We start from the raw sequence: 27,007 nt of genomic DNA, 5'->3' as shown, positions 1-27,007 counted from the left end.
GGTTTATTATTTGCGGGCAAGGTTATAATGGAGTTAGTAATCTGGTTGGTGACTTTAGTGGTCTTCGAACGTTAATCAAGAAAGACACGTGATCGGCTTATCACGTTCATTGTTTTGCTAATAATCTTGAACAAACACTTGCTGAGATTACCCAACAAAAAAATAAGCATGTTATTTGGTTATTTATCTATCTTGAAGATTTGTTAAATGTGGTTCTAGTTTCGTTTAAGGAAAATGGCATGCTGAAAGAAAGTCAGTTCCAGAAAGTTACACAAGCTTTTGACGATTTAAAAATCGAAAACAACTTTTCTTTACTTCATAAGGTTAAATGTTGGGAGCCTTATAAGTTGGTTTTGAATTTCATCGAGTTTTATCCTGTGATACTTGACATACTTGACGAGGTTGTGAACGAGACTCCGTTTTCACCTCTACATTATGATAGAATCGGATATAGTCATCTTAGGAGAGATACGCTTGACACTATCGAGAATTTTGACTTTGTGTTCTCGGCACATTTGATGAAGACAGTATTTGAGGTTACAAATGAATTGAGCATTGTTTTGCAGAAAAAAGATGAGAATATTGTTGGTGCAATGTCACTTGTGAAGTCGGTTAAGGAACGATTGCAAATAATAAGAGATGAAGGATGGGAAACTCTCTTAAGCTCGGTTGTTTTGTTTTGCAACAAAAACGACATCGAAGTTCTAAATATGGAAGACGTGCATACCCCTCGGTTTAAAGATAGACACAAAAAGCCAACCGAAACCAACCTTCATCATTATCAAGTTGATGTGTTTTTTGCAATAATTGACCTACACCTTCAAGAACTCAACAGTCGGTTTGATGAGGTAGTTATGGAGGTTCTTGTTTGTATGGGCGGTTTAAGCCCCGTTGATTCCTTTTGTTCCTTTGATAAGTTGAAGTTGGTTAGACTTGCAGGGTTATATCCTGATGAGTTTTCAAGTGCTGATTTGTGTCATCTCAATGATCAACTCGACAACTACATTAATGACGTGCGGAAAGATGAAATAATTATGGGATTAAAAGATGTTAAAGAGCTCTCTAAGAAGCTTGTGGAGGTGAAAAAACATGAAGTGTATCTGCTTATTAAATTGGTGTTGATCCTTCCGGTTGCGACTGCTAGTGTTGAGAGAGCTTTTTCGGGTTTGAGTTTTGTGAAGAAAGAACTGAAGAATAAGGTTAGTGACGAGTTGTTGAACGATCGTTTGGTCACTTATATAGAGAGTGAAGTTCATTGCAAGATTCACAATGATGACATCATAAATAGCTTTGAAAGTATGAAGACCCCTCAAGAGTGATGTTAGTTTAATTTCAATTTCAACCAGAACAATGTTATTTTGGAAAACCCTTTGTTATTTTGAGTTGCATGGTTATCTATTGTTCCTTTTATGGCATTGCAAAGTGTTTCTGTTTTTTTGGTTTTAATGACATTCTGCTCACTGATAATAAAATGGGTTTACTTTGTTCTATGCTAGGGATGTAAACGAGCCAAACCTAAGCTCAACTAGGCTTGAGCTTGGCTGAGAGCTGGAGTTTGGCTTGGGCCCATCACCTTGAGCCTGTGCTGCAGTACCATAAATGACTCAAAGCTTGAGTGTGCAGACTGAAATTAATACATAGAAGCACTTATAAATGCACTAGGCTCGTTAAGGCTCGACTAGCCTAATTGATCTCCCCATGTCAAGGCTCGAACTTGAATGAGCTTTATTTGAGGTTCAAGCTCTGTTGCATCCCTATTCTTATCTTCTATGTTTAAGATTGGTTTATCTAAGATTGATTTTGTTTTGTAATGATTGTTTAAATAACCTAGATATCAACAAAAAGATGTAAAAGGCCAATGCGAATAGACAATAACCATATAAGGTGTAAAATTATCAAGTTACATGTAACAGTTTCTTAATAACCAATGATTACATATTATAATACTAACAAGACTATAATAAATCTATATAAGTTGCACTACAGCAGCAATTCTCAAGGCCCCATTTTGTAAATGGGTTCCAAGCTCATCAAAATATAAAGCGGTACGCCAACCCCATCCTTTTGGAGCTTTTGGCAGCAAGGTTCCTGGTTGTTTGAAGTTCCCAAACACCATCACCTCTCTTTTTGACGGACAGATTAACTGCAAATATTTATAAAAACTGTCATTAGTCATTACAGCCTAAAAATACAATATAGGTTATGTTACCAAATGTTCTTTCTATTTTGACATTGTTCAGGGGTCAACATGACCCACCACACTTTGACCCATTAGCCAACCCACTCGACCAGCCCAATTTGCTACCTCTAATACTCATTGAGAAAAGGAACCCTTTTGGTATTATTTTACTTGAACTTTTACCTGATAACGAGCAGTAACCTTTTCGCGAGCATCCACATACATATGAACCTGAAAAGACACATAATAAGATTTATGTTAGCTTAGTCATAAGTTGATTAATGATTAACACATTATTTTATTATAACCAACCTTTCTAAGGTATTCAGGTATCTCTGCCTTCCTTCTGTGAAGAAACAGTCCTGAAAATTAAAATTGAAATTAAATTATAGAACTTGTTTAATATATATGGGCACTAAACACTGCAGTTATAAAAGTAAAATTATTGAACTAGACAGAAAATTACCAAGAGTTCGACGTCCTTGAGGATCTTCATCATTAAAAGCCTGAACACTTACCTATACACAACCAATTTGGTAACCAAAAAAGAAAAATGTCTAAAAACTTCTGCAATATTTTACACAAAGAATATATATAACAAACATACCTTCCACAAGGAACCAGCATAGAAATACTCTGGAGAGTGTTTAACTTGACCATCATTAAGTCGGTGAACCTCTTGAAATTCAACCCTATGCAACAAAAAAAAGGTATTTGAAAATAGTAAATAAAATATTTAAATGAAAAACAATTATTGACTTACGAAAAGCGGAAAGGAGGAAAATGACTTAAAGGGGTCTTCATATCCAACAAAATAGAACTACTTTCCTTATCCCATTCAACCGTGGTATCATTGTCAGATGAATCCATCATCTGCACGGGCACACCACTACTACTTGGGCCTGCAACTGAACACCCAGCTTCATCCGTGTTACTACCTTGACTAAGTCCAACCAAAGCAGTCAACCCATCACCACCATGCTCCCCGTTATGGTCAACTCTATTTTCAGAATCATCATTACCAAGAGACTGCTGACAATTTCTATTCCCCATATTAAGCGGGACACGAGAAAACACAAGACGGGTTGGAGGCCACGCAGTTGCAGGTACATAAGTGGACCCACGTCCAATACCCGCTAGCCCATCGATAGGTCCCCGCACATGTACGCGTACAGGGCGAAATAGTCCATTTACTTCACCTTGAGATGCATCAGTAACATACACATCTGTAGCTCCAGTATTTTGATCATGATCTTGCATGTAATAACCTGTGCGTGCAAATCCGTATTGTGGCCTACATTGACAAGCCATACTTACAAGACAACAACATTTGCACGTGTCAGCTGCAATCTCCTGCACTCGTTGACTCAAAAGTGTCTGCAAGCCACAAGATAACATAAAGTCATAAAAGCATGTAAATTTTTAGAACTACCGTAAATTTAATGACAAAAAATTAATAAGTTAGTTTGAAACCTGAAGCCAGAGAGCATCATTAACAGATTTGCAAGGGAAGCCTAATTCTTCTAACTGCTTCCGCACATTTAAAAGGGCCACAAAACTCATATTACAATATAAAAGAGAACCGCCTTCAAAGATATCAACAAATGTGTCATAGTCATCACCATTCAACTCACAAATCCCTTTAGCATATGTTTTATATTCCCTTCTGCCAACAATTCTTCCACCCCATGACATAGGCATGCCACATCTTCCCCATTCATTTGACATGCCATCATTACCAAATCTTTGGCCCCCACCGAGCCAGTTATTATTATTCAATTGATAGCATGGATCCTCTTCAGATGGCCCTTCCATTGCCGTCATGTCACCGCCAGTTGTCATGTCTTGATATGAAGAAGAGTAGTTATTATTCTCACTTGCACTAGTGGTTGTGGTCTGTGCACTGTTGCATTGACTCTTTAACTCGATGTTTGACTTATTGGTGGTTACGGAATCTTGTACTTGTGTTTGGGAATGAACTACCTGGTCTGCAAGCTCAACTAAGATGGTTTGAGCGGTGTCACGGCCTTCTTTATTGTCTTTCAAACTCAGACAGGCTAATTCAGATGATGTTGTTTGACCATTGACTCCACTGGCCAAACTCTTCCCTTTCGCTTTAGCAAAACCGACTTGTTCTAAAGGTTGTGTCTTGCTAAATGCACCTTTTGTGAGGAGGATGTACAATGCCAGTTCAAACCTTTATAAAATGATAATGTTCAAATACTCACATATTGCTTTGATAACAATCTACTTTTTGAATATAATGTCCCTTACCTGTTTTCTTCACTAGGGACCCATAGTTCATCAGAGGTCAGTAAAGCGTGCAATGCTTGTGAGGAAAGTTTTGGAAGCACCTATCAGTAAACACAATCAGAAATATTAACATATATAATACACAAATCAGACCATATACTTTAACTGGGCTGCAAAGTGAAGAGATATGTTTCTTACTTCTTTCAACTCCATGGCCCCGCTTTGACAAAGATATCCCCAACAAGCTTTTCTAACACGCTCTCCATGTTCGCCATAATCTTGGCCCTCAGCAAACATCTATAGTAAACATAAAATGCATTCAAATATAAACATTGAAAGATGTGAATCTTATGATAGCACATAAACAGTACTAACAAGCATTGTCCTCAAACCTGATATTCTAGGAAGTTTGTAGTCCAGAGTTCAGATATAATGAAGTCGGTGCAAATTTCACATAAATCCTGCAACAAAGGTGTACACGATTAAATCATACGCAGGAACAATGAGCAGTTTACAAATAGGGATACCTGAAGATCAAGGAAAGATGCAGCAGCAAGAACACGGAATGCATTATTGTTATCAAGTTTAGGGTAATATCCATAAAGGTATGCCAAGGCTATAGCAATGGCCTCTCTGTTAACATTGTTGTCGTCCACATGCAAGGTCAAAACCGGTGTATTTGCATCTTTCCATGGTCCATGAAGCATGTTCCTACAGAACACAATAAAGGCCACCTTGATTATATTTAGGTTTGCAAACAAACTGAACAAGGTCTTGTTCATGTTCCTTCTCTAAGCTTATATCAGACAAACGAACGGTTCACGAACACCTAACCGGACAAAATTTCTTGTTCATGCACTTTCATTTAAAAAAATATGAACCTGCTTGTGAACGCTTCATGAACACAAACGAAACGAACACAAACAATGTTTTATTGTATTTGGCTAACCGAGAACGGTCATTGTCAATGGTTCGCTCCGGCTACCATGTTTGTGTTTTTTTTTAACATTCATATTCACATGTTAACATTACGTATAAATTAATCACATAATACTCATATCTTTTTTTGTTTTATAATTAATAAACTTGCTTAAAACTATACAATAACATTAGAAAAGTCATTAAAAAGTATTAAAAACCTTTACTGAACAAACATATTATCGAACATTCAAGAACACAATTGAATGAGCATAGCCTCTCTTCATGTCCGTTCATTTAGTTAAGCGAACGGAATTCCTTGTTCATGTCCGTTCATTTATTAAATGAACGAACATAAAAAAACTTCCCGCAAGTAGTTTGTTTACAGCCCCAATTATATAAATATGTCATGTGAAACAAAAGTCAAAAGTCAAAACCTTTAATAAACAAACACATTATCAAACATTCACGAACACAACCGACCAAACACAGCCTCTGTTCATGTTCACTCATTCACAGATTCACTTAATCACATGAAATTCCTTTTTCAAGTACATTATTTATTAAACAAACAAACATAAACGAACTTCCCGCAAAACACTTCATAAACAAAATATAAACACTTGATGAAAAAACCCTAATTATCAAAACTTGCAAATTCCCCTAATTTCTGAAACTAGACCTATTCAGCATACAAAATTATTAAATACGCTAATTGAAACCTAGAACTAATGCAATTGTGCATAACAATAATAACTGAAATGAACCTAAAGTAAGAGCTTCGAGAGAGAATTAAACGGTGAAGATGATACGTAGCGCCCATGGCCTGTACGATTACATCCGAAAACGATCCATTATTAAATCCTTCCAATTGAATATGATCGCATAGAGAAGTCAGGTTGCAATCGAGTGCCGGCAGTTCGCCGGTGGTCCGGTGATGTTGTGGCTCCATTTCCGCCGTCGATGTGGCTGTGCCGTAGGATCGTCGCCGGTGATTATTAATATTGGTGTTAGGGTTTTGGTTTGATTGTGTTTCCATTAATACAGGTTTCAATTCATTGTTACAAGATTTTCAAGGATTATTAAGGAAAGTGATTTTATTCGAAGAACGGAAGGGGCCAAAGCTTATACAAAACCATCCGGATACGATACGAATTCGTTTGACATCGGTTAATTTTGTTACGGTTGTGATACTAAATTAAAAATTAAACTAGTAGAAGTTAAGAATACTGAGATAGCTTATAATATAACATATAATATATTTAAAACGATGTTTGTTGCGATACGAACTGGATCGGTTTTGTTTATGTTAATGCGAATTCGGTTGGTCCTAGAAACATAACATAAAATAATTTAAAATAAAAAAATAAACAAAAAGGAAATGATTTAAAATAAAATAAAAATGTGGTTTAGTTGTACACCGTCAAATGAACCAATAGCCTTCGTATGGCACCAAGATTCAATCAATGTTTATATGTAGTTATAAGGTAGCAATCTAAATTACTATATGCTTTGTATAAGGTGATTTAATAAGAGGAAGAAAAAGACTAAGATTACACTCATTTCGTAACACCCCAAATATTCAACACTCATACAAGTGTATTGTACCTTCAATGCTAATAACACCTTTAACACGAGCATTAACATTTACATATTAAACCCGAAAAATGGATGTTTATACTTGTGGGTGTGTTAATGCCAAATTTAGATGGTTGCCCGTCGCATGAACAGAAAAGGTGATGACACTGTTACCAATGGGAACAATAAGATTAATTTGTGAAAGTTAAGAGCAGAAGACTATTTGTGTAACCTATTATTTTTATTAATGTTATGACATATAGAAAACAAAATTTAGCTTCTTGATAACTTGATGATTTCATTGACAAGGTTCTCCATGCCCAAATGAGATGATTCGTTAGAACTAGCTGCATTTCGGCTAGTTTATTCCACTCCAAAGCTTTCCTCCTTATTCTTTCACCCTCTGACCCATCCATCAACGCCCTCTCACAAGTTTCCCCGCTTCATCCCTTTTCGTGTTCCTCCTGATCTCCATGCCAACCTCCCATTCCTTGCACATTTGTCTACGATTAGTCTAAATCGACGTGTATAATCCAAAGAAAAAAATGGTTATTGTTAACAAGCCCCCCCCCCCCCCCCCCCCCTCCCAAATTCTACCAGATCATGTACTGACATCACCGTCAAACTTCCAAAGTTTACATACACGACATACCTCGGTTCCTTGGAGTTTAGCCAGTGAACACACTCGGGTTCTTCCTTCCATAAGCTATAGCAAATCTTTGTTTTGTGTCAAGTACCAACTGATTAGGTAGATCCTTCAAAAAATTCCTTCCATTCCAGGAATCCAATCTATTTCCATATCAAGATACCCATTTGTCAAGTAAATCTCATCTACAAAAATAAATAAATAAATAAAATGCAAATTTGATTTAATTAAAGAGAAATTTGTTTACTAGTTACCGAACCTTGGGCCACAAATAATGATACCGAAACTTATTTAAAGTGATTTGAATAGGCAGTAGAGTTTGGATATAACAAGTTTGCTAATTATCCTAACCTAGTGATTTGAATATTATTTAAAGTGTTAGTAATTTAGCAATCGTAGTTGGAGTATAACGTGTGTAGGTTAATCTAGATATACCGAGTGAGCTATGGCAAGAGTTGTAATCAAGTTTTTGCGTTAGTTTTCTTTGGTTAATAAAATTTGGGATTTATTTAGTTAAGGTGCTATTATACCACGGTTCCTGGACTTGAAAATCAAGCAAGTCGCACCATCACAACATAGGGTAAAGTGTTTCTAGATGGTGCCATCACCGGTTCTTAATTTTAAAAATGGAAATCGGTTCACACTTCACTAGGTTACCACCACCATTTCTAGATCGTGATTTTCTAATAAAAACAGTTCAGATCTTCCTTAGTTTAGGGTTTCTGCAACTAAGAACGAGGTATCAAGTGCATTTCGTCGGATTCAATGGTGGTTACTGAGGTGATTATGAAAACATGGTTTTATAATTTGTTTCAAGAAAGTTATCTGGATAGTGGTTAGGCTATGTGTTGTGGAACCGCCCCTTCACGTCATCACCACGTAGGGAACGAGACTTTAAAACCCTCCTTCATTATACACACACATACGTATGGGAGAGAGAGAGAGAGAGAAGTAGCCATGGCCCACCTTTCACTCCTTGCCATCCCGTTAACCACATGTTGGATCCCCTAGCTCATACCACCCCCATTTTACCGTCCTAGCGTGGTGTTTGGGGAGGTAATGCCCCTCAAGCTGCCCCCAATGCTGCCCCACAACATGGAGTAAAAAAATGAGCATCCCACATTGATTATCTTGGTTCTAAATCTCATATAATTGTCCGCCATTTTGCCGTTGATACTTTAATTAATTTGTCCTTCCACAAGGATGATTAGCACGTATAGATGTATGATAACATTAACATTAACAAAAATCAATAAACAAACTCATTCATAAAATTATTTGGAGAAAATACTATAAATTATTATGGAAAGTTTCTCCTTTTTATGAATTCTAAGAACTAAAGAAGTGACACTTTGATAAGCTTAGAATTTCCGAAAGTGGCATTATTTTTATCCTTAAGTCATTTGGGCTTGCTGTTAGTATTTAGTGTCTTTCGTTATTTGTCAGTGCGATTAACTTTGTTTGTTTTCTAGTTCGTTTTGTGTCTTGGCCCGTTTGGGCAGAAACTATTTAGGCCCATTAGGGGCTGGTTTAAGTCCTTTAATGGGCTTGTTTAATGTTTGTTGGGCTGCATGCTAACAAACATTAATATCTATCAGTTGCTTGAATATAGGGATGACACTTACAAACGGTTATCTCATAACCGTTCTATGAAACGTTACGTTCTTTCAAGTAGTATATATATAGGAAGAACATTCACGAGGTTTTGTAATCATTATCATCAACATACGCTGTGTTTAATCAATCTAAATTCCTGTTTATTCAATATATATTGTCTCTATATTGTTATTATATTTGGTGATTGATTATGGTATCCAAGAAGTCAAAGTGTGATCAGAAGTCAGAAACCCTAGTGAAATTTGGTATGTTGATCCTCTTGCCAAAAATCACCTTACCGGTAATAAAAGTTTGTTTGTAAAGTTTAAACGAATTTTTGGAATCCAAGACCAAGAGAAATCAGGAAAGTTTGTGTTTTCTCATGGTCTTGGAGAAGTAAAAGTACCGGTTGATGCAAGGTCAAAGAAAAATCCCATGTGTAGTTATATCCCCGAAACATATAAGAACATCTTAAGTATGAATCATTTGTTGTCTCAAGAAATCGAGACGATGATTCTTGGTGATCGGTGTGTTATAAAAGATGCCCGGGGGGGGGGGGGGGGATAACAGGGTGGTAGAATCATTTGGTGAAAGAAGCGAATCTGAATTGGAAAAAGATTATATGTGTTGGGTTAATAGTCAAAAAGGGGTCGAATCAAGTGACGAGTCGCTGTCTAAAGCATATAATCAGAAGTTTGATGAGATTATGAAGGAACTTGGTTCATTTCATGAAAAGGAAATTAAGTTGGAACTGGAAGAAGAACTCGTAAAGAAGGAACAAGTTCGTTTTGTGAAAGCAAAGAAGGCTTTGGCAAGGTAATTGGAAGCCGTCAAAGGAAAACCCCATGTTACACATCATATCCTTAGAGATGATGTTTGGAAATATGTCTCAAGTGATCCTAATTTGTCTATTGAAGAGTTTGACGAAGATATCTCACGAGAAAGTAATATGGACTTTCTTGATTTGGTGAAAATACATGAAAGGCTCATCAAGAATAAAGAAGTATTTCAAGAAGAATTCGATAGATTAATAAGTTGGTTTGTGAAAGAATATTTGGAGATCGAGAAGCCCGAAGAATGTCTACCGGTATTGGCAAGCGGTAAGAAGGTTAATCTTTTGAATTTATATGTTTTGGTAAATGTTGAAGGTGGTTATGAACACGTGTGTGAAGATCATAAATGGGCTCTTATGGCTATTCGATTGGGATATGAGTTTGGTGATGGAAAGACCTTAAAGTTGGCCTATGTGAACTATCTTGATATGATAGATTGGTATTATCACGTTGGTAAAAGTGACGCAAAGTTTGGGGGAAACAAGCAAAGGGAAGAAAGATGCAAGCCAAGCATGGGGGAAAAATAGTACAAGTACAGTTGGAGATTTCCCACCAAGTTTCGGACCAAGCGGGTCGAAGAATGTTCAAGTTCAATTTAAAAGGGAGCCAGGTTTGGATAGCGAGGACCCGAATGAAGACGATCTCGTCTACACGCTCATTAATGAAGATCCAAACGAGTGAAGAACTTGAAGGACAAATGAATTAGGGGGGGAAATGTTATCCTTAATTCATTTGGGCTTGCTGCTAGTATTTAGTGTCTTTCATTATTTGTTAGTACGATTTACTTTGTTTGTTTTCTAGTTCGTTTTGTGTCTTGGCCCGTTTGGGCAGAAACTATTAGGCCCGTTAGGGGCTGGTTTAAGTCCTGTAATGGGCTTGTTTAATGTTTGTTGGGCTGCATGCTAACAAACATTAATATCTATCAGTCGCTTGAATATAGGGATGACACTTACAAACAGTTATCTCATAACCGTTCTATGAAACGTCACATCCTTTCAAGTTGTATATATACGAAGAACATTTAAGAGGTTTTAAAATCATTATCATCAACATACACTGTGTTTAATCAATCTAAATTTCTGTTTGTTCAATATATATTGTCTCTATATTGGTAATATATTTGGTGATTGATTATGGTATCCAAGAAGTCGAAGTGTGATCAGAAGTCAGAAAAGATCGAGGGGTCTAACATTATCAAGCAATGTGAATAGAATACTTTTGACTGTCAATGAAGTAACAACAAAGCTCTCTGATCAATCATGCTGAAAAGCTAGATTTTTTTTTAAAAAAAGGTGATCACCTTAAACTTTGTGAGGTTCTTGACATAATTTGCTCCACAACGTATGAAGAGAGACCGACGCTCAAGCTGTGATAATACTATCGTTTTCACTAAGACATGTACCTTAATTAATTGATTGTATCTAAGCAAAATGACCTTAATGCTCTTTTCTTTAATAGGAAAACAAATTAAGTTGGATATATACCTAGTTGGACTGAACTGATAAAAAGGATGTAGCCGCATAGTGTGTTTTAGATAAAGAAAAAAATAAATGGAAACCAGAAAAAATTGAATTGAAACCAGAAAAAGACTGAATTGAAAGTGATATTTTAACTAAACTGTGTAAGAATAAATATATGGATATATATATTTATGTGTGGCCATCATTATCATTTATATAATAATAGATCAAAATTAATTAAATCAAACCTTATTAATAATTAGCTAGGTAATTGTTGATGGACCATATTACCATTACTTCTAATTAAGGGTTTCCCCTTGGGTGTATATAAATATATGGAAGAGATTAATTAACATCATAATAAGAAAAACCTAACTCTCACATCAAGAAATTCGTGACCCCTATCTCTCCATAATTCGGTTTCTTAAGAACCCTAATCCCCATCACTAATATGCATCCTAAAGGGGAACTCGGTCAAGCTGACAATCATGTCGTCTACATCTTTCTCCGGGCGGTTACTACTTCCCCTACTGTAACAGGTATGTTTTACTTAAGGGTTTATCATAACATTCATGTTTTCTATTACATACGTGAAGAACTAATCAACATGTGGTATCAAAGCGATGTTGATTAATCAGTTCTTTATGTTTTCCCTTAATCTGGATCTAAACCAGAATACATGAACTAAAATCTGATAAACCCGAATTCTGTTTTTTTATTATCATTAAATTCTTATGAACTTATTGAACTCTGGTTATATATAAACTGTTTAAAAACAATGTTATAACCAATTTCACATTAAAAACCTATTAAAAACTTTATGGTTTTTCGTGGTGTTCTTCGTGTTCATCGTGACTTTTTTGAAAAATATTACATATTTTGGTTAAGATTCGGATTATGATTGTGTTTTTCCTAAAATAATTAAATAAACAAATCTTCAATGATTTTAAATTTTGAATAATTATGGAATCTATAAATTTCAAAATTAAAACAAATCTTGGAGATAAAATTAATCCCTAAAGAATTTGAACCAAAATATTATTACCCTAAATAATTTGGATTTGAGTGTTCAATGAAATCTTGGTTAAAACTGAAGATTTCATTATAACCGAAATCTTGGTTAAAACCGAGATCTCATTAAAACCAAAATCTTGGTTAAAACCGAGATCTCATTAAAAACCAAGATCTCATAATTTTTGAGATCTCATAAAACCGAAAACTCAAGGGATAACCGAGAACTCATAATTTTCGAGATCTCATAAAACCGAAAACTCAAGTGTTAACCGAGAACTCATAATTTTCGAGAAACTCAAGTGTTAACCGAGAACTCATAATTTTCGAGATCTCATAAAACCGAAAACACGATTTGCTATTAGTTAATTAATGTTTTGTAAGACACTTATAATATATATATATATATATATATATATATATATATAATGTTTTGTAAGACACTTATAATATATATATATATATATATATATATTGATTTTACAAAACATAGAAAGGCTTAAACTTGAATAAATTGTTGATGTAAACTTCTGCTCAAAGGTGATGCATTACATCTAGCATATCATTCAAGTCTTAATACAAGCCGTGTTAGTTTAGCATAACATAAGTTAAATGTATCGCTTCTGCCCAAAGGTGATGAGTTACATTTAATTCAAGCAAAACTAACTCGTGCATAATTAAAATGATTGTTTCACTTCTGCTCAAAGGGGATGTGTTACAATTGTTTTGCACATATACTTAAAATAAAATTTAATTCTGCCCAAAGGTGATTTATTTTTTATTTAAGTAGAACTTTTAATTTAAGTTGTCTATTAGTTTGATGTTAATAATAGACATATCACATCTTCAACAAAATATAATGATCCTCACAATTAATGATTCTTCATTAATCTAATGATCATTCTAATTAATCTATCTTACTTTGAATATCCCATTACATTACTCACTATAATTTTAGAAATTACTCTCATTCAAATCATCCACTCTAATTTCAAACCCAATATGTTTTGCCTCATAAAGAGTTTAATTAACTTTTAGCTCTTCTCATTTTTATTATTTCTCAAGACATGACCATCAAATTGCTCCTTCTAATAATAGTAATAAAGAAGAAACCTAGAGCATGATAAATGAGATGAGTCAAACACAATATCTCTTATGATAATTAATAAACTCATGCTATCAAATAGAGTTATTCTAGTTTTAGTTTTCCCTAAAACTAGAAAACTAAAACTAATCTAATATCTAGAAAATAATCAAAATAACTCCTAAGATGTATGCATTTCTTCTAAATTCTAACTATAAGGTTAAATGACATTATTGAATACATCATAATGTACAATATCATGACATGACCCATAAAATTCAGGGCTTACACATGAAAATAAGTATAATTTTTCTAGTACATTATACACTAAATTTTTTCAATTTGATGCCTTAAGAAACAACTATAACACTCAGAAGTACCAAAGAAAAATGAGTGTGTTGATTAGCAACATATGTACAAGAAAAAAAATATCTAGTACTGGAAAATAAGATGTTATTCAACTCACCACCACTAAAACCTAAAAGAGGACAATTCTAAGGTTCATAGACAAAATACAAGTATAACTTCTAGTTTTAAGTTCTCTAAAGAGAAGCCTCGCTACATATATATGCCATTTTACTAGGCATAAGCAACGAGATTTTCCATAATTTAAAAGAATTGTTAGCTAAAATCAGTAGTCACATATTCATGATATTTAAGTCGGCTAATTCTATATTCCAATTTACACATGATAGGTTGATTTTAGTTCTTTATATGTTTCCTTACCAAAAATCAACGAATAACTAACATGAGTGTTGGTGACAAAATTAAATGTTCAAGTTATCATAAACTGTTCTAGTTATGCTTTAGAATACCTTATAAATTATGATGTTTAATCAGAATTTAGTATCAATACTTAAGCTACGTTATGACAGTTGTGAGGTTTGCATAGTCAACATAAAGTTACTCTTACATTAAACTCTCATATTATTTGTTATCGATATTTGGATTGAAATTTTTTAGAACTAGCTGATACTATATACTTTCACAACTTTTGTTATCCTGAAAATTAAAATTTCAACAAAAGATAAATGAGATCAATAAAAGTCATCCATTGAAACCAAAATTTCATGAGAAATCATGACATGGTTGATGAGGATGATTTTTCATATAATCTCATTCTAAGTGATTTTAAATCATGTGTTAAATGCCATAACAATAATACTAGGCTTAAGGAATAAGCATGGGTCCACCCAAAGTTATATTTCACTGACATTCATAGAACTTATTCCAAATGGAATATTCAGACATAAGTTGTCATTTAACGACTATTTACTTGTATCTAATCTGACTTCTATGGTCCACGGTCTTAAAGAGATCCATTCATATATACTTAACATGCTTCCTTCTAAATATGTCCCTAAGTTTCTTATGACATATAGACGTTAAGGAAATCAAACCAAGTCTAGTATATGAATGAAATGTTCCTATGTCACGTACATCATTGAAACTTCTCATGTAGCTTTCAAAGAGATTCGAATATCAGTGGGAGCATTAAGTGTCTTAATCATAACTTGTAAGATTTGCAAGAGGTGGGGGTGAAAACTTGATATTAGCTAAATTACACCTCTTGTACATGACATTGCTCCAACACAAAATTGTTTCATCATAACTTATCTCCTTAGAATTTAACAATACTCTTACAAAAGTTTCATTGATACTTAAATATGAGCATAATCAGATTTCTTATCATAACTAAAGTAATCCTCAAAACAAGAGAAACTACAACGACTAGTTTTTCCATTAGAATCTATTGGTCTTTAAATATTGACCCTAAGCATGCTAATTTCCTAAAGGTTTCTAAGGTTAGTTGGAGCAGTAAAAGTCCTTAAAATGACTTATCAGAAGTACAAGAGGCGGGGGGGGGGGGGGGGGGGGGAAGAGTCATTAAATTTTACTCTAAATTTAATTCCGATTACACCTCTTGTACACTATACTGCACTAACTCTTATACACTTAGAATCCTGAAAATGATAGCAACCTAAACAAGAGCTAATCCATAAAAAACTGAAACTTCTAATAAACCCAATAATTAACTCATGAGGTCATCTTGTTTTTTAAAAACCTACTAACTTTGATGATTATATAACCTCCTTAACTAAAGTTGAAATGGATGATGAAAAGTTTACTGATCCTACATTTTCTAATTAAACCATTAATATCAATCAATCTTTTGAATGGAATAAAACTCTTATTAGATATATAAATTAAATTCTATAAGTCAGAATAACGTTTGGGATTTGGTTGAATCACCTAAGAGTGTTCATAACTAAACTAAATCCTAATACAAACGTTAAGACACTAAGAAGCACGATTGATTATTAAAGGTTATATTCAAGAGGGAATAAATCATCAAAGAATCTTTCCCATATTACAAAAGATTTCTTTGAGGATCATCATTGTTGTTCAAGTAGCTTACAATATTTAAGAGCTACATTACATGAACATTTAAACAACTTTTCCTAACAATTGGTTTGCATATTTACATGTTCATAAAGCAACTTGCAGTTCTAAACTGAAGGTCAAATAACACTTAGTCTGTAAGTCAATATATTCCATTTATGGGTTAATGCAAACATTAGAAATGTGATGAAACCTTTATACAATAATTTTCATCAACAACTAAATAGATCAATGTACCTACCTCAAGATGAGTGGGAGCAATTAAAAACAAACTTGTCCTTATATAGATGACATTCTTTTGACAAGCATATGTTACATAAGTCTAAGTATTGTTTGTACATACTTTGATACGATAAATCTCAAGAGATATCTCTTACGTGATAGATATCATAATATATTGAGATAGACCCGAAGGGACATTATTTTTGTTCTATAAGTATTAACTTAAAAGGGTCCTTGTGCATGAACACTCAATAATGCTCTCCTTTAGAGGATAATAGGATCACTGAGATTATTTCCTTATGCTTCATTAAGTAGAAGCCTTATATAGGTACAAGTCTATACTCGTTCAGATATTACTTAAATTGCAACACACTAGATATGTCTAGATTAATGTGAAGCATCTAAAAGAGTATTAAAATATATTTAAAAGGAAACGAGGGACTACAATTTAAAAGAATAAGTGAGAATTCAAACCGGTTAATTACTCTAAACTTTGTCATATTCAAAAATAAGAAAATGTAATTTTGGTATATATTTTCTATCTCATGGAGGAGTCATAATAAACTGATAACAACAATATAAATTTTAATGACATAATATGTTGATTAAATCTCAACACAATTGTCAATAAATGTTGTTGAAAATTTATCATTGGACTCATAAGTTTATTAACTCCATATAAATTATGTATTGAAGACTTATTGTGATAAAGTCAGCTACCATGTTTTCTCAAACAGTGACAGTTCGAGAGGCGCTGCATTAAATTTTGAAATGAAATAAATTATTCGTTTATGAACGAATTTGAGAAAACTAAATTCTCATATCGAATACATTCATGATATGCTAAAGGATCCTATAACTAAAGGTCTATTACCCATAAGTCTTATGAAAGCGCTTATAATAAAGACGGGATTATTTATGACCATGTATAATAGTATATCATTATATGAATGACTAATTATTATTGACTAATTATTAATTTTCCTCATTAATTTTGATTTTGTATGTTTCTTAAATATGTTCTGCATGCGTAATGACATATAGACAAATTAATATACAAATCAAATATTTGAAGGGCTTACTTATAAAATTTTGATCATAACTACTTAGGTTTTAAACAAGAACTGCAGTATGATTAATGGGGGTCTTGAGCTGATGTTCAATTCAATGACTGTATTTCTCTGCTTCAGTTTGAGTTTAAAACTAAAATGAGTGTTAAAATCTGCAGAGTAATCTAATACTCATAATAAATTATTATTCGGCCAAATGGGAGAATGTAAGAATAAATATATGGATATATATATTTATGTGTGGCCATCATTATCATTTATATAATAATAGATCAAAATTAATTAAATCATACCTTATTAATAATTAGCTAGGTAATTGTTGATGGACCATATTACCATTACTTGCTAATTAAGGGTTTTCCCTTAGGTGTATATAAATATATGGAAGAGATTAATTAACATCATAATAAGAAAAACCTAACTCTCACATCAAGAAATTCGTGACCCCTATCTCTCCATAATTCGGTTTCTTAAGAACCCTAATCCCCATCACTAATATACATCCTAAAGGGAAACTCGGTCAAGCTGACAATCATGTCGTCTACATCTTTCTCCGGGCGGTTACTACTTCCCCTACTGTAACAGGTATGTTTTACTTAAGGGTTTATCATAGCATTCATGTTTTCTATTACATACGTGAAGAACTGATCAACAAACTGCGCGCATTTATTAAAACGGCATTGAACTCCAAATTAAGTTGAGTAGTGAAATTGGTTTTATGCTACAGACATGCACCTACCTAGCTAACTCCAATTCTATTGGTTATTACGTACATGTAACCAATGCCAATATTCAATTCTTGGAAGCCGTTCAAGCTTTAAATGTTTTGAGTAAATAGTTGGAGTTTAATTCGTTTGCTAATTTAACAAAAGACTTGTTTTACATTAGACGTAATTGCATGTAAAATGAATAATAAACGAATCAATTAGTGCTGATTCTACCATGATTATTTTGTCTTACAAAACGAAAATATGAAGTTATTAAAGTTTCCAGAATAAGAGAATAATACAAATAATCAAACCTTAACCGAAATAATCATAATCAAACAAATAAACAATGTTCGAGAGTTTAGCTAACACAGAAAATAAATCTAGTTTTTCGCTAACTTGATGATTTCATTAGCAAGTTTCACAGTATCTAAATGAGATGATCCATTGGAACCAGCCGCTATTTCCGCCATTTTCTTCCACTCCAAACCTTTCTTCCTCATTCGTTCGCCCTCTGATCCCTCCATCAAAGCCTTCACAAGCTTCTCCACTTCATCCCTTTTAGGATTCTTCCCAATCTGCAAACCAACCTTCCACTCCTTGCACATTTGCCTACAATTAGTCCACTGGTCACCGAGATATGGCCAACATATCATTGGCACCCCAGCCAACAAGCTTTCAATAATCGAACCCCAACCACAGTGAGTCAAGAACCCACCAACTGCCGGGTGATTCAACACCTCTTCTTGTGAACACCAACTTCCTACAAACCCTCTCTCCTTCATCGCCTTCTCAAGTTCTTGGGGGTAAAATCGCAGCCTTCCCATCGACCAAATTCGCACGTATAATCCAAAGTAAATATTGGTTACTATTAACAAGGCCCCACCCAAATTCTAACAGATCTTGTGTAGACAATACCGCCAAACTCCCGAAGTTCACATACATGACTGAATTCGGTTCCTTGGAGTTTAACCACTGGACACACTCGGGTTCTTCCTCCCATAAGCTATAACGAATGTTAGTTTCTTTTTCTGAAATTTGGTTCAAGAGCAATTGAAGAGGTCCAACGGTGTAGACATTAGGAAATATGGATTTAATCTCACTTACGAGAGTAGCCTCTAGCGCCTCAAAAGTATGGAAGATCATATATGAGACCTTATCCGCTGCTCGAGCGGTTTCTAGGAGGCAGTTAAATACAAAATCATCATGTTTTGTAGCTAGTACTAACTCATGAGGTAGATCATTCAAACGAATTCCTTCCATTCCAGGAATCCAATCTATTTCCATATTAAGATACTCATTAGTCAAACAAATTTCATCTGAAAAAGAAATGCAAATTTAATTAATTAAGGAGAAATTAAGCAAATACAACTATTTCAATGATCAAGTGCGTATCACAATTTCAATGGACAAGATATAGCATATAGGATAAAGAAACATATATAACCAATTACACTACAAATAAAAGAGTATCTCGGTGTTACTCCCTCTTAAATAGTGTGAGCAAGTCATAACAAGGGTGATAACAACAATTATATTCATAACATATTTAGTTATTTTGTCATAGTGATACAAACAACAATATGTATTTTATTCTGTAATTATACATTTATTGTATAAGTGAAAGTTATTATATATTTATAAATATATAATAGGCTCGTTCAGGTCACTCAACCCTGTTTAAACTTGAATATAAAGATCGGGCTCAAGCTCGCTTACGAAATGGACTTAATTTAGACTCAACATTGTCGAGCTTTTAGCGAACCAGTGACAAGCAAACCACAAACGGTTTAGTTTGTTAATTTACACTAAACAAACCACATACGAATTTATGCCTCTCATCATCTGCCATGTCGTTCTTGGATGCTTCTAACGCATTTGTCCTTCCACAAGGATGAAGTATGGAGCTATGATAATTACTTAACAAAAATCAAAAACAAATTTATTTGCTCATATTAATTTTAAAGACACCAGAAAATACAATACTATAAAGTATAGATACTTAGAGAAAATATTCACATTTTTATGAATTAAAAGTAGTAAAGAAATGACCATTCTTGGGTTTGTTGTACGCATTCTTATATACCCTTCATTTTTAGAAGAGTTTGTATTCACGACTCAAACGCAGTCGACCTCCTGGTCACGCGGCAACAACCTTACCTTTGCTCTAAGGTATATAGAAATCAGACCAAATTTCCTTAAATCTATATGAAAATAAATGACTCCTAACCTTTAAGCGGGATGATTTGTTTCTCTATTAAAACTTTGGCCAGGTAGACTCCCATGAATCCACACGCAGCCACGGTCCAGAAAAGCATGATTGGAATCTTAAGCTTCTCGGCTGCATAAATCGCATTTGAGCACGTCATGAAGCCATCGCAAACTATACACGTAACTGAATTTTCGGCCCCGAGTACAATATCAAGAAAAGAATCATAGAACTTGGTTCGGATGTAGGTCCAGACTTCATCAATGGTGTCATGTGTAGCGGAAGGGAGACCATCCGGAACCGTTTTGAACCGAAAACCAGTAGCTTGTTCGAGCCATAGAGTCCCACCGGACTTCACGAGTCGCTCATGGTTGGTTTGGGTGTTGATGAAGGTTATGTAGAGGCCCTTTTGGTGCAGGAGCCTGGCAAGTTTTAGCATACATTTGATATGGCTTTGTGCGGGAAATGGTATGAACACAACATGAGGCTTCTTCTCATGATCAATAGGCGGTAATGAATCCATTAATCCGTATGTTTTAGTTTTATTTGTCTCTCACATATATATGTATAATGTATTTTGTTTTGTTGACGAGTAGCGTTATTTAGTCACTCAAAATCTTGATAAATACAAGACGTGTGGAGTGTGTATTAAGATTCTCCAAGCAAAACCTTTATAACTATAGTATGTTAGTGACGTTATTTTAATGGAATTAGAAAACAATATTTTGGGCAAATACCACCAATTGTGGAAAAATAGTTATTTTCCCCCCAAAATCTTGATAAATACTAGTCGTGTGGAGCGTGTATTAATAAGATACACAAAGCTGGAAAATCTTTATCTGTAGCTTGTTAGTGACATCTTTTTAATAGGATCCAAAAACAATTTTTTATGCAACGAATTCCACTAAACAACAAACCATGGACAAATAGATATTTACCACTCAAAATCTTGATAAATACAGATCTTCTAGAGCATGTATTAATTAAGAAACACCAAAGAAATGAGAGTTAAAGTGAAGATCACGAGTTCTGAATTCAACCTAATGAGAATCAAATCGTGTCATGCATTCTGATTTCAACAACATGAGAATCAAGTCCTCATGTTGCGTGAGAAAATAGATTTTCACTAATTAAAAGCTCACTAACAACATGAGAATCCATCGCCATCGGTGATCGTCACTACCGATGGATAAACATAATCAAACAAAGAGGAGCTATATTTTTAACGATCATAGATGATCAATGCCAAATAATCATCCGCCATCATTGATGGATTGCCCTGAGCATGCAACTTATTAAACTATAAGGTTTTTAAATATTCAGTGATGATATATCGACAATCATTGATAGATGTAGAATTATATAAGCCAATTATTCATAGGTAATTACCGATAAGATTTGCGGATAAGATTTAGAGCATGTTTATGTTTGGGATTGAGTTTGAAAATGCTTATTGGCTTATTGGCTTTTTTAAAAATCCATTTTGGAAAACCAAGATTTTGGGCTTTTGAAAAAGTGCTTTTTAATTCTTTTAAAAAGCTAAAATAAAAAACATATTTGTGATTGCCAAACATATTTTAACTTAGTGGCTTTTTGAAAACACCAATAAGCCAATAAACATTTTTCAAACTCAATCCCAAACTTGCTCTTAGACCATCTTTAGTTGATTATCTTCTGGTTATCACGCTATTTTGTAGTTGTTTGGTTTATGTTTCGCCACACTGAGGCGGTGAGGCCTTCATGTTACAAACCACATTAGGATGTATATAATAGAGGATCACTTATTTGTATTAGAAGTGTAATACAAATAATCAAACAGTAACTAAAATAACCATAATTATTATGCATATAACCAATGCTCAAGAGTTCAGCTAACACCAAAAAAAATCTAGTTTTTCGCTAACTTGATGATATCATTAACAAGTTTTTCAGTTTCCAAATGCGATGATCCACCTAAACCGGTCGACGTTTTTGCCATTTTCTTCCACTACAAAGCTTTTTGCCGCATTCTTTCACCATCTAATCCCTCCATCAACGCCCTTACAAGCTTCTCCACTTCATCCCTTTTAGCATTCTTCCCGTTCTCCATGCCAACCTCCCATTCCACGCACATTTGTCGGCAATTAGTCCACTGGTCACCTAGATATGGCGAGCATGGTACTCCGGCTGACAAGCTCTCAATGATTGAACCCCAACCGCAGTGAGTCAGGAACCCGCCAACTGCCGGATGATTCAACACCTCTTCCTGTGAACACCAGTTTCCTACAAACCCCTTCTCATTCATAGCATCCTTGAGTTCTTGGGGCAAAACCACAGGCTTCCCATCCACCAGCACGTATAATCCAAAGAAAATTTTGGTTACTGTTAACAAGGCCCCAACCAAATTCTAGCAAATCTTGTAGTGACATTACTACCACACTTCCAAAGTTGACATACAAAACAGAATTTGGTTCCTTGGAGTTTAGCCACTGGACACACTCGGGTTCTTCCTCCAATAAGCTATAGCAGATGCTAGTTTCTTTTCGTGAAATCTGGTTCAAAAGCAATTGAAGAGGTCCAACGGTGTAGACATTAGGAAATATGGATTTAATCTCACTTACGAGACTGGCCTCTAGTGCCTCAAAAGTATGGAAGATCATGTGTGAGACCTTATCCGCGGCTTGAACGGTTTCCAGAAGGCAGTTAAACAAAAAATTATCATGTTTAGTGACTAGTACCAACTCATGAGGTAGATCCTTCAAACGAATTCTTTCCATTCCAGGAATCCAATCTATTTCCATGTTCAGATACCCGTTAGTCAAACAAATTTCATCTACAAGAAAATGCAAATCTGATTAATGACGGAAAAAATTAAGTAAATACAACTATTATACCTAGGGGTGTGCAAATTAATCGCCATAACTGTAACCAAACCATAACCGACATAACCAAACCGACATAACCGGTGGGTCGGTTTAATGAATTTTTGAAAACCATCAAATACGGGTCAGGTTTGGCTAAAGATAATTTTAAACCGGCCATAACTGAACCGCCCCATTTAGAAAATTCTCAACTTTATGAAGTATAATTAGAGGACGTCGATATTTTGGAGAAAATTAAAGAAGGTAACAAACTAATAATGCTCTCAGTTTTTTTACTATATGATTTAATTTTACTATAAAGTTAATCCATTAATCATTTGTTTGAATATATATTATTAATATTATAGATTATATATTTTATGGAATTATGTCATGTCATTTTTAATTTTCTTTTTGGTAATATTTAGTACCAAAGTTTTAGGCTCAATTGCATTGTTTTGGTCACGGTTAACCGAACCATAACTGACTCGGTATAACCTTCAAAACCGATTAATCGAAACCGCCATAATGGATCGGTTAAGGTTATGATTATCTATTAACCTACATGCTGGTTATGGTTATGAGTTTGGCTTAAAACCGCCCCAAACCGACCCATGCAAACCTCTAATTTTACCGATCAAAGTGCATCTCGCAATCACAATGAACAAGATATAGCATATAGGATAAAGAAACATAACCAATTACACTACAAATTAAGTGAAGGAGTAAGTGCATGGTTCAGGAAATTTCTGGCCGAATTGGATCTGATGAACGCATTCTTACTCTTTTACGATAGATTGTTTCCACAACTCAAACCCAATCGACCTCCTGATCACTGGGAGCAACCTTACCTTTGCTCTAAGGTATACGAAAATCAGACCAAATTTCCTTAAATGTATATTGAAATTAAGTGAGTCCTGACCTTTAAGTGGGATGATTTGTTTCTCCATAAGAACTTTGGCCTGATAAACCCCCATGAATCCACATGCAGCCACGGTCCAGAAAAGCATGATCGGAATCTTAAGCTTCTCGGCAACATAAATTGCGTTCGTGCAAGTCATGAAACCATCACAAATGATACAAGTAACCGGAGTTTCAGCCCCAAGTACAATATCAAGAAAAGAATCATAGAACTTGGTTCGGACGTAGGTCCAGAGTTCATCAACGATGTTGTGTGTAGCGGAAGGGAGACAATCAGGAACCGTTTTGAACCAAAAACCCGGAGTGTGCTCGAGCCAGAGAGTCCCGCCGCACTTCACGAGTCGCTCATGGTTGGTTTGGGTGTTGATGAAGGTTATGTAGAGGCCCTTTTGGTGCAGGAGCCTGGCAAGTTTTAGCTTACATTTGATATGGCTTTGTGCGGGAAACGGTATGAACACAACATGAGGCTTCTTCTCGTGATCAATGCTCGGTAGGGGAGCCATTAATCCGTGAGTTTTATGGTGAATGCTGTGATATGGTTCGGTCTTGTTTTCTATATATATAATACTTTGAATTTGTTTATGTTTAAATAAAATGTATTAATGTTTTAGGGTGAGAGGGGCACCCTCGGCAAATGCAAACATGCATGCTGCATACCTCTAATTCTACTGGTTATTTCGTGCTGCATCATTTGTACATATTAGCCACTGCCAAAATTCAGTTTTTGGAAGCCATTCATGCTTTAAATGTAGTGACATAATTGGAGTGTGGGGAAGGGTTAAAATATAAAGGGAGACAAAAATTTTGAAGTGTGAGAAGTATTTGTAGCCGTATAAACACTACTAGAAAAGGGGAAAGTTTCCTACTAATTTTTCCGACAAAATACCGAAAAATACAATTTCCCACAATTTAGTGGGATTTTTCCGGCAAAAAAATGTAGAAAAATATCCGATGATATTTTCCGACAGTTTTCCGACCAAACAGCTTCAAATTAAAATTCCTCGCAATTCCATCGCTAGTTTTCAAAGGGTTCCGATACGCTACCGACAAATTTTCCATTTATTTATTGATAAATTTAATCTAATAAGTTAAATAAGAAAAATAATAAAATTTTATGTTTTTGTCGGAAACTTATTGAAAACTTTATGAATATTCCGACAATAGTAAACATATTATTATTTTTATTTATTAAGGTTACTAGTTTTAGAGCCCGTGTCACACACGAAATAATTCAAATTATAAAATTATAAGTAAAAAAAATAATTACATAGCGTATATGAAAAAAAAATGTATTACATCTATGCTTGTATCTATACAATGTGTACATAAATTGATTTTATTTATATCACAAAATGATTTTTTTTAAATGAACTTAATAAAAAAATGTCTGTGCAAAAACGTACCCGAGAATGCATCTTTCTATTGAAAAATTCATTCTCAGTGCCATATATGTATAATTGAAAGACTTTTGGTTATGAACCAATTTGGGAAATAAAGTTTCTCATACAATAATAGTTCTAACCACTCAGCCTAAATAAAAAAGGAGCGTTACCTTTATTGATATATTTTTCAATTTATCACTCATCAAAGGAAAGTACAACATTTGATAAAAGTTAGAAGCGTTGATAGGCATGGGGTGGCATGTCGAAAATATTCGCTATCTTTTCTTATATTTTAATAGTTGAGGGAAAAATAGTCAGTTTGCCAAATCTCGAACCTTTTGATTAGTTCAAAAAATGTCCTTAAAAGTAAATTTGAAACCCGAATCATGTTTAAACTTCTAACTTTCATACTTTTGACATTTTAAAGTAAACACTTTGAACCCATAACAAATTTGACGATAAATCTATTTTGCATTCTCAAACTTTTAAAAATACTCAAAATTTTCATTTTTGACCCGTTACAAATTTTAACCTAAATGCAGTTAACTTGTACTAAACAATCTATTTACCAACTTTTGACCCATAAAATCAAATTTAAGTTCCACAAAAAACCCGAAACAATTTTCATTTGAGAAACATGATTTGTTGTTGATTTTTGAAATTCACCAAGTATTTTGAAATATATAGTAAAATAACATGTTAATATTTATAAAAATATATAGATATTATATAAATATAGTTTAAAAGGAAAGTGAATCATTATTGATTTATTACATATATTATGGTATATTAGTTTTGGAGGGAAAAAAATTGTAAGAATTAACCAAAACATGACAAGTGTCCACATTTATTTTTCTTTATTAGAATATAGGTAGATTAGATAATCTAATACATCAATTTAATAAAGGAAAATTTAATACTTTCTTAATAATTGTCGGAAATATATAAACCTTCCGATAATTTTCCGAGGAATGTTGAAACAGTTATTGAAATTCTTTTTATTAAATCATTAATACATCTAGTTGACTAATATAATAAAGAAAAAAGGTATGATTCTGCAATAATAATTAAATAGTTTATCTATTAAACCTACTAATTATAAGTAATAATAATATAAATAATTTTTTGAAATATAGTTTATAATTTTAATAACATTAATGGTTAAATAATTTTAATAATATAAGAATATTATTGTTATGAACACAATATAATAAAAAGAAAAATTTATAATTAAGGATTATTTTTGTTACTTACATAATGTGTATACGTATTTGTATCTGCGTATGCGTCTTAGTTAGTGTGTACGTGTAGAGTGTGTACTCGTATGTGTTAGTGCATGCATGCTTGTGAGTGTGTGTGTGCATAATGTAGGGCTGGCAATTTATTCACGAGACACGAATGCACGACACGTAACTACACGACTTTAGTAGGTAACAGGTAAAGCTTTAACATGTTTCGTGTACTAAACAGACAGACACGAATTTACCTGTTAAGTACCTGGTTAGATATATATATATATATATATATAAGTTATCATAAACCCTAAATTCCTAAAACATTCTCACTTTCTATTTCTCACCCGTCACAACTCACGGCATTCCATCTCGGCCATTAGGCCCTCTCCGGCCATCAGCGCCGCCACAGGTGCTTCCTCCAGCCCCGCAGCCGCAAGTGCTTTCTCCCACAGCTTGCTAC

At 34.1% G+C, this 27,007-nt stretch overlaps 1 protein-coding gene and 2 pseudogenes across 1 annotated transcript; all 3 read right to left on the bottom strand.

The window, feature by feature from the left end:
* Positions 1-1,882: 1,882 nt before the first annotated feature.
* LOC143543277 (uncharacterized) lies at positions 1,883-6,395 on the bottom strand. The gene is made up of 12 exons (XM_077035634.1): positions 6,118-6,395; positions 4,960-5,143; positions 4,825-4,893; positions 4,631-4,729; positions 4,454-4,533; positions 3,653-4,376; positions 2,943-3,556; positions 2,787-2,871; positions 2,646-2,697; positions 2,492-2,541; positions 2,363-2,410; positions 1,883-2,143 (listed from the first exon to the last, which is right to left on the bottom strand). The coding sequence occupies exons 1-12, from the start codon at positions 6,387-6,389 to the stop codon at positions 1,967-1,969; spliced, it is 2,454 nt and encodes an 817-aa protein (XP_076891749.1). The 5' UTR covers positions 6,390-6,395; the 3' UTR covers positions 1,883-1,966.
* Positions 6,396-18,302: 11,907 nt separating this feature from the next.
* LOC143543260 (UDP-glycosyltransferase 85C1-like) lies at positions 18,303-20,692 on the bottom strand (annotated as a pseudogene).
* Positions 20,693-22,057: 1,365 nt separating this feature from the next.
* On the bottom strand, positions 22,058-24,433 carry LOC143543259 (UDP-glycosyltransferase 85C1-like; annotated as a pseudogene).
* Positions 24,434-27,007: the final 2,574 nt, after the last annotated feature.

This window comes from Bidens hawaiensis, unplaced genomic scaffold (genome assembly GCF_021521415.1).
Source record: "Bidens hawaiensis isolate Kalapana, Puna unplaced genomic scaffold, B.hawaiensis_p1.1 tig00013115_1, whole genome shotgun sequence".
NCBI classification, from domain to species: Eukaryota; Viridiplantae; Streptophyta; class Magnoliopsida; order Asterales; family Asteraceae; genus Bidens; species Bidens hawaiensis.
Note: the sequence above shows the minus strand (reverse complement) of the source record. Positions and strands in the feature narration are given on the sequence as shown.